The 15939-nt window shown below is 43.5% G+C and overlaps 1 protein-coding gene across 1 annotated transcript; it reads right to left on the reverse strand.

The window, feature by feature from the left end:
- Positions 1 to 226: 226 nt before the first annotated feature.
- On the reverse strand, positions 227 to 15461 carry LOC108928429 (glutaminase kidney isoform, mitochondrial-like). The gene is made up of 18 exons (XM_018742351.2): positions 15179 to 15461; positions 14603 to 14702; positions 12839 to 12960; positions 11390 to 11519; positions 11165 to 11244; positions 10744 to 10907; positions 9585 to 9643; positions 7421 to 7453; positions 7096 to 7154; positions 6688 to 6754; positions 6410 to 6460; positions 3149 to 3325; positions 2454 to 2585; positions 1452 to 1544; positions 1137 to 1198; positions 970 to 1046; positions 781 to 844; positions 227 to 588 (listed from the first exon to the last, which is right to left on the reverse strand). The coding sequence occupies exons 1-18, from the start codon at positions 15367 to 15369 to the stop codon at positions 435 to 437; spliced, it is 1815 nt and encodes a 604-aa protein (XP_018597867.2). The 5' UTR covers positions 15370 to 15461; the 3' UTR covers positions 227 to 434.
- Between the last annotated feature and the right edge of the window lie 478 nt (positions 15462 to 15939).

Genomic DNA, 15939 nt, shown 5'->3' on the forward strand with positions numbered 1-15939 from the left:
AAAAAAAAAAAAAAAAACCTGAAATACTTCAGAAGAGTGCACTTGATGTATCTTGTGTGTGTTTGTGAGTGTACAGATATTTCTAAGTAGGCCAGAACATTCACCATTTCCACTGTTTTGAAAAATTTACTTAGGTGTCCTTGGTCACCTTACAATGAGTAATGTACACTGGAAACCACATTTTTGTAGAAAAATACATATATGTATTCTCACACACACACACACACACACACACACACACACACACACACACACACACACACACTCTCTTGAACCTACTTCCACTAGCTATTTCATGAGAGGAGAAGAGGGGCCTTTCTTTTAGATGACTTGAAAGAACAAAAATGTACTTGTGAGGAAAACGAAGGAGAGCAAAGGTCCCACAAAGTACTCTGACATTGCACTATGTTAGGGTCCACATATAGGCAGCCAGATCAGGCAACACCTTTCATGGTTTCCAGTTTCTGGTTGTCCTCCATGCGAGGCATGGACTCCGGTGCACTGTAAAGATGGTGGTACTGCTGCAAAATCTTCACCACGTTCTCATGGCCAAACTGCACAGCATCGTCCAGAGGAATGTTCCCCCACCTGACGCAGGGGTGGGAATCATTTGATGGCAATGACACCTGAGACACATTTATTAAAGAGGGAGCAGAACAAGCAGAGGAGACTCTGATGCAAGAAGTCCAAATCTTGAGAATAAGTAGGGGTGGAAATGATAGAGGACAGAGTCGGAGCAAAGCAACAGAAAGAAGCAGCTGCCTAATAACATACCCTTACCTGTCCTTGACAAAGGGGTTAACTTTGCAAACCTCTGTCAGGAACAGCACCACATCCACATGACCTAAGTGTACAAAGTAAGTCCAGAGCTGAGTGTCATTAAATGGCCTGATGGGTTTCAGTGCATTACTGTTAACTGTTATTGAACAGAGTCCATGCATATGAACGAAAAAAGACTTGAAAGCCCACCTTCAGCTGCTGCCACATGGAGGGCTGTGCGCGAGTCATAGTCTTTGAGCTCCATGTTCATGGAAGACAGCGCAAACCTGCACGGCAGGAGGCCAGCAGGGAAGCTTATCTCAATAGAAGCACTGCACAGAACTCACAGACATGAATACACACCGTTATCTTCCTACCTTCTCAAAGCTGACACATCCCCGCTGTAGGCTGCAAACATCAGGTTCACCACAGACTTGTTCTGAATAGACAGGAGACACCCAAGTGACCCGGGAGGCTGAACCACTAGACATTACACAGCTATTAAAATCTGGTGGAACCTCTGAAAGGCCAAATGTTGAAAGGATGCGCACTTTCTGCCACGTCTCCGACTCAAATAAAAGGAATTTCTCGGCATGTACCATATGAGCATAAAATACTGTTTAGGAACTGTCATTTGTCAAAGTAGAGAGAAGCAGAACTGGCACTTCCATTTAGAAGGAGGTCGTGCTCACCCTCTCGTCGTCTGACTGTCGCCGGGGGTCCAGCTTCTTCATAAAGTGTCTCAGGTTGTCGTAATTGTGGAAGTTGAACACAGACACCAGCTCCTGATGGGCGGACCATGTTAGTGAGTCATCTGTGAACACGCTTCAGGGACAGTAAGCAAACTGATGCTGTTTTGCGCAGGTCATCAACTTTACTAAACAGGTACAGCCCTTAAACACACAGCACTGGTATCATCATGAGGGGTGGACCCAGATGACTGACTGTGAACCCTGACTCGTGCAATCAACAAGCTCACTTTAATTTGAATTGAAAACAAAGTCTTTTTAAACTTGTTTGCATGTTGATGCTGCTTTGGTGTGTCTATAATTAACCTGAGTAAAGTGAATTCATTGTATCTCTTTCAGACAATCCTCAGCATTTGTGCTGCATTCCCTACAATATGTCTTGGACAATTAATTCAACACATTTCACTAACAAACACTGTAAGCTAACTTGTGTAGGCATTGCTGTATTACTGCCTTTACAGTCTACAGTGAGCAAAAAGTTCATACACAGTTACCCTAAGGAGCATTTACTTTTGAGCTGGAGTGTCAGTGTTTGTCAGAGTTGAGCTCTATGGTAATTCCTGGTCACTGAGCCAGTCAAAGTGGATCAAGTCATTCATGGCAAAACTGTTAAGAGATGCTTGACAGCAGCATGTCTCAGAGAAATACATCCCTTTGTTTTCAGTCCTGTGTTTTCCTTATTTTACATTTCCAGTGTTTTCCTAAGATTGTGTCCCTCACCTGTATTTTTTTTTTTTTTTTTTACAATAATCCTTTGTTTGAATCAAACATAACATCCCTTGTGTGTTTCACAAAGGATGTAGTTTTCAGATTGAGTATGACTTAAAATATCTACAGGAGCTTATTAGCTGCCCAGGCTACTGCTGATATTTTAAATCAAGGCTGAAAACTTGCATACTTGTGTAAGGTTTGCATTTTTTTCCTTTCAGTCAAGGCCTGCTTTACCTGGCAGAAGTGAATTCCGCGAACACTGTTTCCAACCTTGTCTAAAGGGGGAGACCAACACATGACCCCCATGATGTTGGGCACTACCAGCAGCACGGCTCCCGACACCCCTGACTTTGCAGGCAAGCCCACCTGGGGAAGAGGAGATAGTACAGGGACTGCAAAGTGTGTGTAGTTCTTTTTAACAAGCTTTCACATATGTCTCCCATGTGTACACATTCATGTGTGCATTTCTGTGTGAGATCATCTTTGTATGTATATATGTCAGTCCATGTGTTTGTTGTCAGAGCAGGTGTGTATATCAATTTTGTAATTTTATCCATCGATACAGGGGGGTGCGGTGGCGCAGTGGGTTGGACCGCAGTCCTACTCTCCGGTGGGTCTGGGGTTCGAGTCCCGCTTGGGGTGCCTTGTGACGGACTGGCGTCCCGTCCTGGGTGCGTCCCCTTCCCCCCTCTGGCCTTACGCCCTGTGTTGCCGGGTAGGCTCCGGTTCCCCGTGACCCCGTAAGGGACGAGCGGTTCTGAAAATGTGTGTGTGTGTGTGTGTGTGTGTGTGTATCCATCAATACATGTATATCAGCCTTATCTGTGCGCCTGTGCCTGACTACGTGTCTCTGTCCGACAACATATTTGTTTATATTAGCAGGAATGTGTGCCAGATTATGAATGTGTTCCAGGGAGGGTTGGACTTACATGGAAGGCAAACTGGCCCGAGAAGTCGTACATGCCACAGGAGTGCATGAGGCTGAGTGTGTTGCGCACGGCCTCAGTGCTCAACACCCGCTCACCCGTGATGGGACAGATGCCACCATTGGCAAGCGTGGCGGCCATCACGCTACCGGATTCACAGGTCACCTCGATGGAGCACAGCTGAGGGGTCCGAGGGAGGAATCCAAGATCGGAACAGGTGCACATGAAAACAGGCAGGTTTTTTTCAGAGTATAATTCTCTACAAAGGAGGAATCTTGCCGAGCACAATGGAAATACACTCAACTCTACATAACAGCCTTCCGTACAATGAAAAATAGGTAAAACTGCTTGTGGTATTATATACACCTTCTTTCACATAAATTCAGTACAGTGGCATTTTTGTCTGATATGCGGTCATTATACTTCCATAAATAGAAATGTGTGGAATACTGAGAAAGATGCAACAAGCAATACAACTGCAATACAACTACACACACAGACAAACCCCTTCAGATGACTGCCGACAACACAACTCCCATTCCCGGTTATTGGTTCAGTGCAAACATTCAACACAACAGCAACAAGGTAAATGTGAGACAACCACTCATGATGGGATTATTTAAGAAAATCATAGAAAAACTAAACTATGTTCAGAAACTTAATTATGTTTACCATCAGGCAGCATGGGACAACTGTCATGTTGACAATCTCAATCAATCACAGATATCAACTAATGTCAATCTAATATCACAAACTAGAAAAGCTAATTCATTATCACTGATATTAATGTTATTATTATTACAAATAACTTGTGCTTTTTGCCAAAAGTTACTCCCAGTGTTAGGTTACTAATAATTATTTACCAGTTTATAGCTAAGCAATTTTTTACAGCATCAGCCCAGTGCAAGTACCTTGATCAAGGGCTCTAGAGCAGGGATTGGGATTCTAACCTGGATTCTTAAGGCCCTATAGAAATAAACTATAAAAGTGAAATTATTAATTGGGTCACTGAAATCAATGTGTTCATTCTGGGAGCAGAGTTAAAGACTGAGTCAAGCTGTATGATATGCACAGAAACAGGGACTGGTGAGGGACGAGGCATAAGGAAACTCCGTGAAGCAGCTTCTATCTGTCAGGACACCTCTCTGTTGTCCGTTGGGTGGTGTTGCCTGCTACTGCCGAGGGGTATAAATGAACTGTGATGAGAACACTGCTCCTCCTCCCTTTGTGTCTTCACTGCCATGAACACTTTCAATATTAAACCAATAATATTGCATGCTATTAACCATTCAAATAGCTTTAACAACAAATACCCTTAGACTACAGCAAATAAAGCCTTAATCTCTGTTAGTAACATTACACGTGCCTCTGACAGCACGGTGTCAGCATGCCTCACAGACTGACACAGAAGGTGTGCTTGGGAACTTTACTTCTTTATACCAAGAAGTTCTGTGAGCTAAATTATGAAAATGTGTCTCTCCAGTGTACTGTGTACTCTGTCTCATATCCTGTGCCTGTGAGGTAGACTCTGGAGCACTGCAACCCTGCACTGGACAAGCAGTTACTGATAACAAATGAATGAATGAATGAATGAATGAATGAATGAAAGTGTAACATTAAAAGACAAGCTACAAATAATAATTTTGTTACAAATATTGTACAAATGACAGGGGTGCAGTGGCGCAGTAGGTTGGACCGGGTCCTGCTCTCCAGTGGGTCTGGGGTTCGGGTCCCGCTTGGGATGCCTTGTGATGGACTGGCGTCCCGTCCTGGGTGCGTCCCCTCCCCCTCCGGCCTTACTCCCTGTGTTGCCGGGTAGGCTCCGGTTCCCCGCGACCCCGTATGGGACAAGCGGTTCTGAAAATGTGTGTGTGTGTATTGTATAAATGTATTGGTGTTATAATTGCAGTGGAAAAAATACCTTTCATTTTGTTTTTTAATGAATTTTAGGTGACACATTTTTCACCTAGGGACGAATTTTTTGCTTTTTTCCCCATTTTTAATTTTTCCCACAATACACACACACACACACACACACACACACACACACACACACACACACTTTCGGAACTGCTTGTCCCATACGGGGTCGCGGGGAACCGGAGCCTACCCGGTAACACAGGGCGTATGGCCAGAAGGGGAGGGGACGCACCCAGGACGAGACGCCAGTCCGCCGCAAGGCACCCCAAGCGGGACTAGAACTCCAGACCCACCGGAGAGCAGGACCCGGTCCAACCCACTGCGCCACCGCACCCCCCTTTCCCACAATATGTAATGATATTTCGATCATCTCATGGAAATTTGCCTAATGGGCTGGTTTCAAGGAACAAACGAGCCCAGTTCAGTGAGGGGCAAAAGCACACAAACACACACACAGTGGCTGAAACCGCTTGCCCCAAGCGGGGTCACGGGGAACCGGAGCCTAACCCGGCAACACAGGGTGCAAGGTTGGAGGGGGAGGGGACACACCCAGGACGGGACGCCAGTCCGTTGCAAGGCACTCCAAACAGGACTCAAACCCCAGACCCACCAGAGAGCAGGACTCAGCCAAGCCCGCTGCGCCACTGCAGCCCCCGCCGAAAGAACTGCATCTACTCAAGCGATGAACACCCGTGGATCCAGTGGAAAGTAACAGACTAAGTTTATTTAAGAATCACATGTCTGCAGCTATGTCTCTTTCTCTAATGTAATGCACAAATTTGTATTTTTGCTGAGATGTACAGTATGTCTTTTTGGAGAAAAGCATCTGCTAAATGAATAAATGTAAATAAATGTCAATGTAAGTACTGTAGATAACAATGGGAGTTGTAAAGGTGCCCCCTGCTGGTCACAAGCACAAACACATAAACGTAGGTCTTACTGCTGCAGTGTAAGCAGGCATTTCAAGAAACTGAAGCTACTTATTGTTGATATATATGTTATTGTTTCTTAATACATTTTGCTTATTTGTTTAAATTAATATATTGTGTACCTACTACAAATGCTACGAAATCAACTGAAATCGCATTATACTACACTTATATACACACTCTCAAATACATACCACATCTGAATAAAACACAAAAATTTTTCAGTCTGGACATTTAAGATTCAGTATGTCACACATGGCCCTTGGACCAGTTCACAAAAAATTATTTTTTCCTTCATCAGATCAGAGCTGAATGTGCCACATACAGGTTCTCACAATGACACCAACATTGAAAGCACACAAGCTCAGGATCAGAATGTGAATGTAAATGTTAGTCATCACATGCTGAAACCCACCTGGAAGTAGAAGTCCAGAGCATCAATCATGTCGGCCCCTGGGGGAAAGCACTGGGAGTGTAAATGGAGAAAGATCAGTACACTCGCACGGACATTTTTCCTCACATTTCCAGCAGGCCACTTAATATGCATAAGCATCACATCAATATCATGAGCATATTTTGTTTCTGATGTACACTTGTTTATACTGAGATGACAATAAACATAATCATAACATTTCATTCTTAACTGTTTCACTTCCTTAAACCATCTAGTCTTAATTTACAAGTTCTGCTTACTTTTTTCTCTTTCAGGTAGTATCCAATCGCATAATTCCTGTCTCCCGTCTCTTTCTCTGATTGAAACCTGTAAATCACATCAGTTATATCATTTAACGGCAAAGTTTTCCCAAAGTACCTGTCAGCTGTCACCTTATTCAGTATTTACACACACACACACACACACACACACTTTCAGAACCGCTTGTCCCATACGGGGTCACGGGGAACCGGAGCCAACCCGGTAACACAGGGCGTAAGGCCGGAGGGGGAGGGGACACACCCAGGACGGGACGCCAGTCCGTCGCAAGGCACCCCAAGCGGGACTCGAACCCCAGACCCACCGGACAGCAGGACTGTGGTCCAACCCACTGCGCCACTGCACCCCCCTATTCAGTATTTAATGGTAGTTAAATCAAAGAATCTTACGTGGCATTACTGAAGCCCACAAACTCTCTGCCTGCCATCTTAGTGATGAAATCCATCACCTAGGAGACAGGAATGCCCATATTAACAAGTCATTCACTTTCTAAAAGTACTTTGTCCTGACAGGTTGCAAAATCAAAAAAGTTAATGCAAAAAAGAAAAAAGGTGAGTGCTGAGGGAAAAATAAATTAGAGGACAGGTCAGGTCACTGAGCTTGTATAAAGAAGAGAAACCAGATGTGCAGACTGCAGCACGGATGCTCAGTATGGACAGGAGGGCTACAGGCACTGGGATGCGCTGCCACTTCTGTGCAGGAAGACATACTCACATAGTCGAACTTTGATGCCTTGTTTGCGCCAGGCTTTGGAAAAAGAAAGAGGAGAAATATTGTAACATCCCAAAGTTTATTTTTAAATATAATGAAAACAATTAACTATTTAGTCATGATTGCTGATGTGAATATAAGTCAATTATTCATCCGAGTGTAGAGATGATAGATCTTTTTCAAAGGCTCTAGAGCCCTACTGCAGACCAAGTAGATGGTTTAGCTCTGCTGCTACTGGAGTGTATAGACAGTGTATGGAGCATGTGTTAAAGTGGCAAAGTACAGAAGAAAGATGCTCATGTCCAGATACAGTTTCAGCATCGGGTTAAAAATCACAGCCAGGTCATAAGCTTCTTTTAATTTAGAGCCACGTCAAGAAACTGAAGCCAAGCAATTAATCTTCCAGCAAAGTGTGAGGGCCTGTGTTGGCATGTGTGACGGTGGAGCGTCTGAGAAGGGGGACACAAAATATATTCACATGGCATGCATTCTAACAATCTGCTCCTGTGCTCCACAGCTCCAAGTCTAAAATCACTGAACGATGTGAAACACAGTTAGCATCTGTTTCCAAACACTGGACTCACTGACTGATATATTTCAGTTAGCCGGATACTTTTTTCCCTTAACATAATCTGCCACCTCCCCCTTCAAACTCAGTCCTATCTTTACCACTTAATGCTTTTTCAGATACAGTATCTGCTATCTGTCACTATTTGAGAGACATCACCAAAATTAAACATACACACCCTCTCTAAAGAGTCTTTTCATTGGTTAAGCTGACACGACACACCTCCCTGCTCCAGGCCCCTCAGTGTGAGGGAAAAAGACAGCATGAGAAGGCACCTGGCTGTCACCAACCGGGGTCAAGGTCAAGATATGAGAAAAAAGTCTAAAGGACTATATGTGACACAATACAGGTCTGTTTGTACACATGTCACGACCAGATTGGCTCTCTCAGTCAGTGGGTCAAACACTATCAGGTGACGTGGTTTCTGATCATCAGACCCTTTATTTTGAAATGTTGTTAGAGATACTATGCCTCGAAGAGTGTGTGGGTGTGTGTGCATGTCCGTGCACCTTTATTTGCTTTTGCACTTTGCCACTTTGTGGGCAAATGGGTCAGCAAGAAATGCAAATCAAGTCAAACTAAACTGCAAGCAATAAATACACTTTCCCATGTATAAAGACAACATCTAAATGTATAAGACCAAAGAAGAAGTGCGTTATATTATCTGCTAGCAAACAGTTGCACCTCTGACACCCTCTATTATACTGGTAGTGTGTCAGAGGGCACGAGGGATGACTGTCTTAAGTCTAGGACTACTACAGTACAGTGAACAACAGAACAGAACACAGGAAGAACAGGGCTGTGCTGTGAAGCTGTACATGTAGTGGTGTAGGATCAGTTATTATAGAGACAAGAGAATTTGATATTTACTTAGTTGCTCCAAAAACATGTAGACTCAGACCCTCTGAAAGATCTCAGTATTTCAACCTACATGGATGTCATCAAAATAATGTTGGCTTTCCAAATCCACAGTTAATCTCACACACACACACACACACACACACACACACACACACACACACACACACACACACACACAGAGTCTGAAATCGCTTGTCCCAAGCAGGGTCGTGGCGAACCGGAGCCTAACCTGGCAACACAGAGCGCAGGGCTGATAGGGGAGTGGACACACCCAGGACAGACACAGTTAATGAATAGCATAAATTATATTTTAACTATGTTCAGCATGTATGTTATTACATTTACAGTGATGCATGTGGGAGACACTTTTCTTCATAGAAGTGTACAACTTAAACAGTAGTGTCTCCCACAGCAAATCAACAGACACACAGCTTAGTTGTTCTTATTTGTAGTAATGTTCAGAACATTTGGAAGAGCATGAGAAAATGCTTCAGAAAAAGAACTCTGTTTTACATTGTGTGAAAAGTACAACAGTACTAGTTACCAATACTTAAGAACATTTTTCTATGGGCTATATTAAGTAAATTAAACTGTTTTTTATGAACCTAAATTTTAATGTGACAAATGGAGGCAGGGGGTAGATTTGACTTGGTTGTGATTTATAGATTTTTAAACAGGTATCTCCTGATACACTTTTAAAGTGACTGTGTACAATCATATGACACACATAACATTTACCTTGATGAGGGAGCTGATGACAATTGCCCCGGCGTTGACCATAGGGTTATGGGGCTTGTCTGCAGAAAAAACGCAAAACTGTAAACACTAAACTAACCTCTACTAGTAAACACCTTGAACCTTCTGATGCTAAGACAAACATGACAAGGTCAGTCATGACAGAGATCAAATTCATGGCATGAAAGTAAGCAACCTCACAAACTTTTTCAGAAAACTGGCATTAATTTACTAAGAATAACTCATTCAATTTGTTGATTTGATATTCATCTGAATGTACAACAGAGATAATGTATCACCACACCATTGACTGCAACTGACTGATGCAAAACCTCCAAATTTGTGGGAAATCCCACACACCCCTCCCATAGTCTCTTCAGCCTCCTGCCGTCTGGGAGGAGATACAGGAGCATACGAGCCGGCTCCACCAGAGTGTGCAACAGCTTTTTCCCTCAAGCTGTCAGGATCCTGAACTCTCTGTACCACCCATAACCACCCATTACATACCAGAATCCTGAACTCTGACCACTGGAACCAAACCCACCCCATCCAGAAGGACGGCAGCCATTTTCATACGGTCAGCAGAGATTGTCCTCTCAGGTCCCTGATAGTCTCTGCTGAAAGCTCACTAACATTTACATTTACATTTATTTACACTTAAATTGGTATCCACCCAAAATATAGCTGCTGTATTTCTTGAATACATTCCACATCGACCTACATTAGGCCACACTACCCCTCTTGTCCAAATAATTATTGCACAAAAATACTCACTTTTTTTGCACTACCACTTTAAAATCTATTTACATTTCAATTTATTGAACTAACCACACCACTGCACTTTATTCCATTGTGTTTTTAGTTTAGTAGTTAGTAATTGTGAATTGTACTGTAGTAGCAATAGTATATGTTGTACATGTCTTGTGTCACACCGTGGTCCAGGAGAAACGCTGTTTCAGTCCAATGTATGTTATAAAAATATTGTAGAAGTGACAATAAAGTTGACTTTGACTACTCTGATTCATGGGTGTAACTGCTAGCACTGTATGATATTTTACACGCATGTTTTTCTGTTGCTTAATTCTGCCTTCACACAGTTAAGGTCATTACCCACCAACAAACTCAGGAAATGGGAGAGACATGGGGAATGGGAGTCACCCACCTTCTTCATCCAGGGACAGCTTGTTGAACTTGAGCCCACTTGGTTCCTTGCCTACATAGCGGTGCACGCGCTCCGTTCCAGCTTCGTGAACCGCAATGGCGTACTCCAGTGGCTTCACACACGATTGCAGGCAGAACGGCACCCTGGTGTCGCCCATAGAGTACCTGTGCAGGAGACATAGTCCCATGGACTTTGACAGTGACTCAAGCCTCTTTCTGAAATTAGGATCACAACTGCAAGTTCCTGTAAGGACCCTGCTGATGCACTCTTGAAAAAGGTTATTGAGTTTGTAAGAAAATAAGAAATGCAGTGAAATATTTAAGTGCACAAGAGACTGAGCTGGAAGCACCTACAGGAGTAGTTATAGAGAGGAACACACACATAGCTTGGTGCACACTCAGCAAGAAGATTTTCTCTTTACCTCTGGCCATCCACAGTGCACAGAGACACACCCCACAGGTCTGGGCTAAACTTGGCCAGGTGGGGAATGTAGTCTGCTACCTGCACACCGAGAATGAGACATCACATCAGTGTTGATCAACAGAAACAAATGTAGACTCCTTATGGTGTGTGTGTGTGTGTGTGGGAGTGAAAAACAGAGAGCAATAATAATTTAAAATATAAGAACGTTGACTGAAATACCCACACGTCCGTCCTCCTGCCTCTGGACTTTGTGGTAGATTTGATTGATGTTCGCAACAAAAGTCTCAAAGTCCGGGATGATGAATTTCTTCCTGAAGGCCTGGGTCAGCAGGACAATATTGCTGCCCACACACCTGAGGTGCAGGGAAACATTGCATCAGAGGAAAGCTAACAATGAGCAAGGCAACCAACTGCAACATTTATATCTATTAACGTCATATGGCAGCTGTGGACATCAGACTTTTCACAGATTGTGTAAACTGTTAAACACCCAATACACAGCAAAAGTCCCCTCCTTGGATATTCTGAGTTTGCAATTCCATCAGAATAGGAGCAAGAATGTGTCCTATGAACCTGCCAAAAAAAGTATGTTGTGTTAAAAAAAAAAAACAGATGGATAGAAAGTTGGGCCATGTGAATCCTGTAGGATCTAACATGCTTTTAGATGAACCAAAACACGTCACTCATACTAAGAGTAGGTGACACCATGCGACCATCATTTACAGTATAACTCAATGGAACTCACTGGAAAATATTGTGGTTTCCACACTAAAACTATTCAAACTGCAATTCAAACTATTCAGATACTGGGTCTGATACTGACCTGCTGCAAGTGGAATGCAATGTCAAGGAAGAGTAATATACAGACCCTGTCAAAAATTTGACACACCTAGACAATCTTGGCAATACTAGTATGGAAAAACAGGACAGAAGAGTGAAGGCAAAGCAACACACAAGTGTCCATGTGCTGATTTCCTGCTCAAAGCTGGTAAGTGAACGTTTTGTGGAAAAATGACTTTGCAGCAAGAAGAGGCTCAGGCTCTAGCCAAGTTCATACCACATTGTACAGGTGCCTTTTTAGCTGCATACTGAGGTTCCACACACCAGTAAATGACAGGTGACAATGACAAATTACAAATGAGTGTCCACTATTTTCACTCATCGACTGTAGAAAAGCATGGGGTGGTGCACTTGGACCAAAACATGTGCTTCACACTATGCAGCCTACAATATGGCAACATGTGAAGAAAGTGATACTAAACTCAGGTTGTTTTTATTTTATACTTTTTCACTCCAGGCCACACTTGTGCCTTGCATGTGCTCCTGGGAGAGCTACCCGCAGCTGTTGGCCATCAATCCACTTTCTGGCCCTGCTGTCATTCTCCTGTGCTGTCAGAGTACCAGCCACGTCTCCCAACAGACATTCAAAGGAACTGACAAAGTCACACTGACAGTTGAGTGTAAACAGTGTGTATGGGTCAACACTGTTTATACACTACTAGTCATCCATAATCTAAGAAGTACAAGCCCAAGCAGATAGAGGTACATTACCTTCTGACCCTGTCCACTGAGTAGCTCCTAAAGGTCACAGTAAAAATAGCCCATTTCCATCAGGAGATTCTCCAGTGATGGCTGTGCATGAGAGGGGATACGGCAGATATATGGGACTCACTTTCGGAAGAGCTCACTGTCCATCATGACATCACCGTTTGACTCCCGTACAGCAGATCGCAGTTCCCTCATGCAGTCACGAAGCCGGGGGTCAGAGGTCAGCAGACCTGTGCTCTTCACAGCCTGTAAAGCATATCAGCAATCTGTATGAAAAAATGTGACCTGACTTCCTTTGAAAAAGCTGTTCCATTTCAAATACTTTAAGATGAACCCCCTTAAATGAGAAAATGCTTACCAAAAAATCCAGCCAATACTAGAGTGCTGTGGCATATAGTAACACTTGATATTGGACCATACTGTAGATGTGAAGGCTTCTTTACATAATGGAATTTCCAAATCCTGCACATCTTTACCGTACCCTCATGTAGGCTCATGTTTACTTTACCAACTTAAATCTTAATTAAGAACTTTCACTGACCAAATCTTTGAAACCTAAATGAATCAAGACAAAGTGATCCATTCCACAAGACAGCTCAGCCTTCAACTTTTAAAGAGCACACTGATTTAAAAATAAGTACTTCTGAATCCTTGTTGGACTTTCTAATTGGCTCGAGTCCCAGAAACCAATGACAAATTACTTTTCATTGTTTCAAGAGAGATGCATCCTATGCAGTGGTAAAACTGGCATCACACATCTTCACTTTCAGACTAACAACCTCGTGATAAAACATGTGACAAATAAACTACTACCCCCAGTGGAGAGTAGTTCAGATCACTGGATGAGGTGCTGAAAGATCTGGGTATGCTGACAATGTTTCCCGTGGGTGGTGAGGAGCACATGTGTGGAAACAGCAGGGGAAAAGTTCTGATGTGCTTCTCCTTGTAGACTTAGGGGTGAGGTTTTAGCAGCTGGAGTGAGCACACTGACAGAAAAACTTCATTAATCTTTGCATCTGGAGGAGAAGGTTGAGCTTTGATCTCATGAAAAACAAATACCACAGCACATAGTTCTTTTAATAGAGCCACGCTCTGCTAATATGAGCACATGCCCAAGTGTACGTGTCCAGTATGATGCAATCTTACAGGAGGATGTAAAGAGCAGGACAGTTTTGCAAGTCCCAAAAAAGTGAGAGAGCAGCACCACTGAGAAAGATACTTAAAATTCATTGAGCCTATAAAGATATTCTATGATTTTACAAATCAGTCAGTCACTTTGAAACTATAATTTTGAAGTAATAATAATAATAATAAGAAGAATAATAATAATATGATGATGGTGACAATGATGATTTGATCTATTTTGCTACAGCCTTGCATGTTTGCAATGTGAATACAGATCAGCGACAATTACTGGGAAATACCATATTTAGTTGCACTGCTCCTTCTCATAAACCCACATGCTGGATGAACTCGCAGAAGGGGGCTTTTACAACCGGCTGCAGCTGGCTGTGGATGATACCATTCCAGGGACTGATAACACGGTCGGCCAAGTTTGTGTCTCAGTTACTCAGTTATTTATTGACTTACTTGCTGCATTTTTTTTCCGACACGCAGCTCATAAGAAGAGAGATTAATAAGTGGCAGAGTTAATAATCCAGCTTCTGTGCACTGCCTCCTCCAAACTGTCTGTTTATCAATAAAAACGGTAAATGGTGTTTGTGCATGTGTGTGTGAGAGAGAGAGAGAGAGAGAGAGAGAGAGAGTATGAAATATACACTCCATGCCTTACTTCAGAATTTATTGATAATTTGTCTTAAAGCTGTTGCTGTTTGTGCCCAAAATCCATTCCTGGTAATCTGACTGCAGTGCTGTTGGAAAGACTCACGGAGATGAAGCGAGAAATAGAGATCCTGTCCTCTCCATCTGTGATGGTGTAGAAGAGCATATCTTCCAGTCCGGAGAAGATGCCCTTCCTTGACACGTTCCTGCCGCACACATGGACACCAAAGTCTCGGTGAACGACGGGGACATGAGCAAAAACACAGACAACACAGTAAAGAGCTACAGAGACAGTTTTTTGCCAAGAAACTTTCTGACAAGATCATGTGCCACACAAGAAGAGGACTGGAGAAATGCTAAAAGTTGCTTCAATAAAGGTTGTTCCTTTAAATAAAAGCTCAGCCTGTGTATGTGTTTTTTTTTTTCCAGAAAATTTTAAATGGTAACAGTAACTCATTACAGAAAACCTGTAATGCTCTTAATAACTTTGTTTTCTCACAGTTCAGTTTGTCTGCACTCACTGCTGCTGGCTACGGTTGGAATTACCATGGTAAAGCCCGGTGCTGCATGATCATGCATGCAGGTGACGTTTGTCTTTTTTCTACTTCAAGTCAAGTGTCAATTATTCGACCCGTACTTCACACTTGTACTTGTCATTTAACGTGTGTGAAACACCACCCACCCGTGCGGGTCTCTGCCCTCCGCCTCCGCGGCTCCCTGCACCGGGGCGCTCGAGCTCAGCAACCGGTCAGCCCTCCTCGGGAGCGCGAACCCCGGCGCGTCCCCGCGGCACAGAGCCCTGCGCGCGACGTCCTTCAGCAGCGCCTCGGCGGCGCCTTTTCTGACCCCGCGCAGTGCCTTCAAGCAGTACATTTGCGATACTTTTTTTTTATAAGGTGTGAGAGCGATGAGGCCAAGTGGAGAATGGACGGCGGAGACGGCAAAAGGTCCGGCGAGCCGCGACTGTAAGTAACCGACCAGCGTGGTCAGACTCACTCACTGTGTGTGAGGCGAGGCGAGCGCTGTAGCGGGCAGTGCACGTGCCCACCCGAGGCTCTGTCATCCCCTGCGGCCAATGAGTGAAGGCGCCGGGACTCTGCCAAACTGCCAAGGACTTTTATGGCGAAACAAAAAACCTTCTGCTAAGGGCAGGGCTACAGCAGATGACGTGCCGTCCTGTGTTTATTTATTCCTTTAGCAGACGCTTTTCTCCAAAGCGACGTACGTCTTTCACAGGAAATGCAATGTATGCATTACGTTAGCAGAAAGAGACTTAGATGACGTGTGAGTCTAAATCAGTTTATTTGTTACTTTCCACCATATGAACTAATGTACATCACACAACTAACTGAATAAATCATGTTTATTATTATTATCATTATTATTATTATTGTTGTTGTTGTTGTTGTTGTTGTTGTTGCAACGACCCACGTTCCTGTGGGT

The sequence above is a fragment of the Scleropages formosus genome, chromosome 22, assembly GCF_900964775.1.
Source record: "Scleropages formosus chromosome 22, fSclFor1.1, whole genome shotgun sequence".
Lineage (NCBI taxonomy): Eukaryota > Metazoa > Chordata > Actinopteri > Osteoglossiformes > Osteoglossidae > Scleropages > Scleropages formosus.

Bases quoted from the DNA above. Each gene is read 5' to 3' on its own strand.
- LOC108928429 (XM_018742351.2), bottom strand. From the start codon at position 15,369: ATGTACTGCTTGAAGGCACTGCGCGGGGTCAGAAAAGGCGCCGCCGAG. The intron at 10,908-11,164 runs GTAAAGAGAAAA...TCTCCTGCACAG, and splicing joins TGCACTGTGGATGGCCAGAG to GTACTCTATGGGCGACACCA. The intron at 3,326-6,409 runs GTGGGTTTCAGC...CGGACCCCTCAG, and splicing joins CTCTGGACTTCTACTTCCAG to CTGTGCTCCATCGAGGTGAC.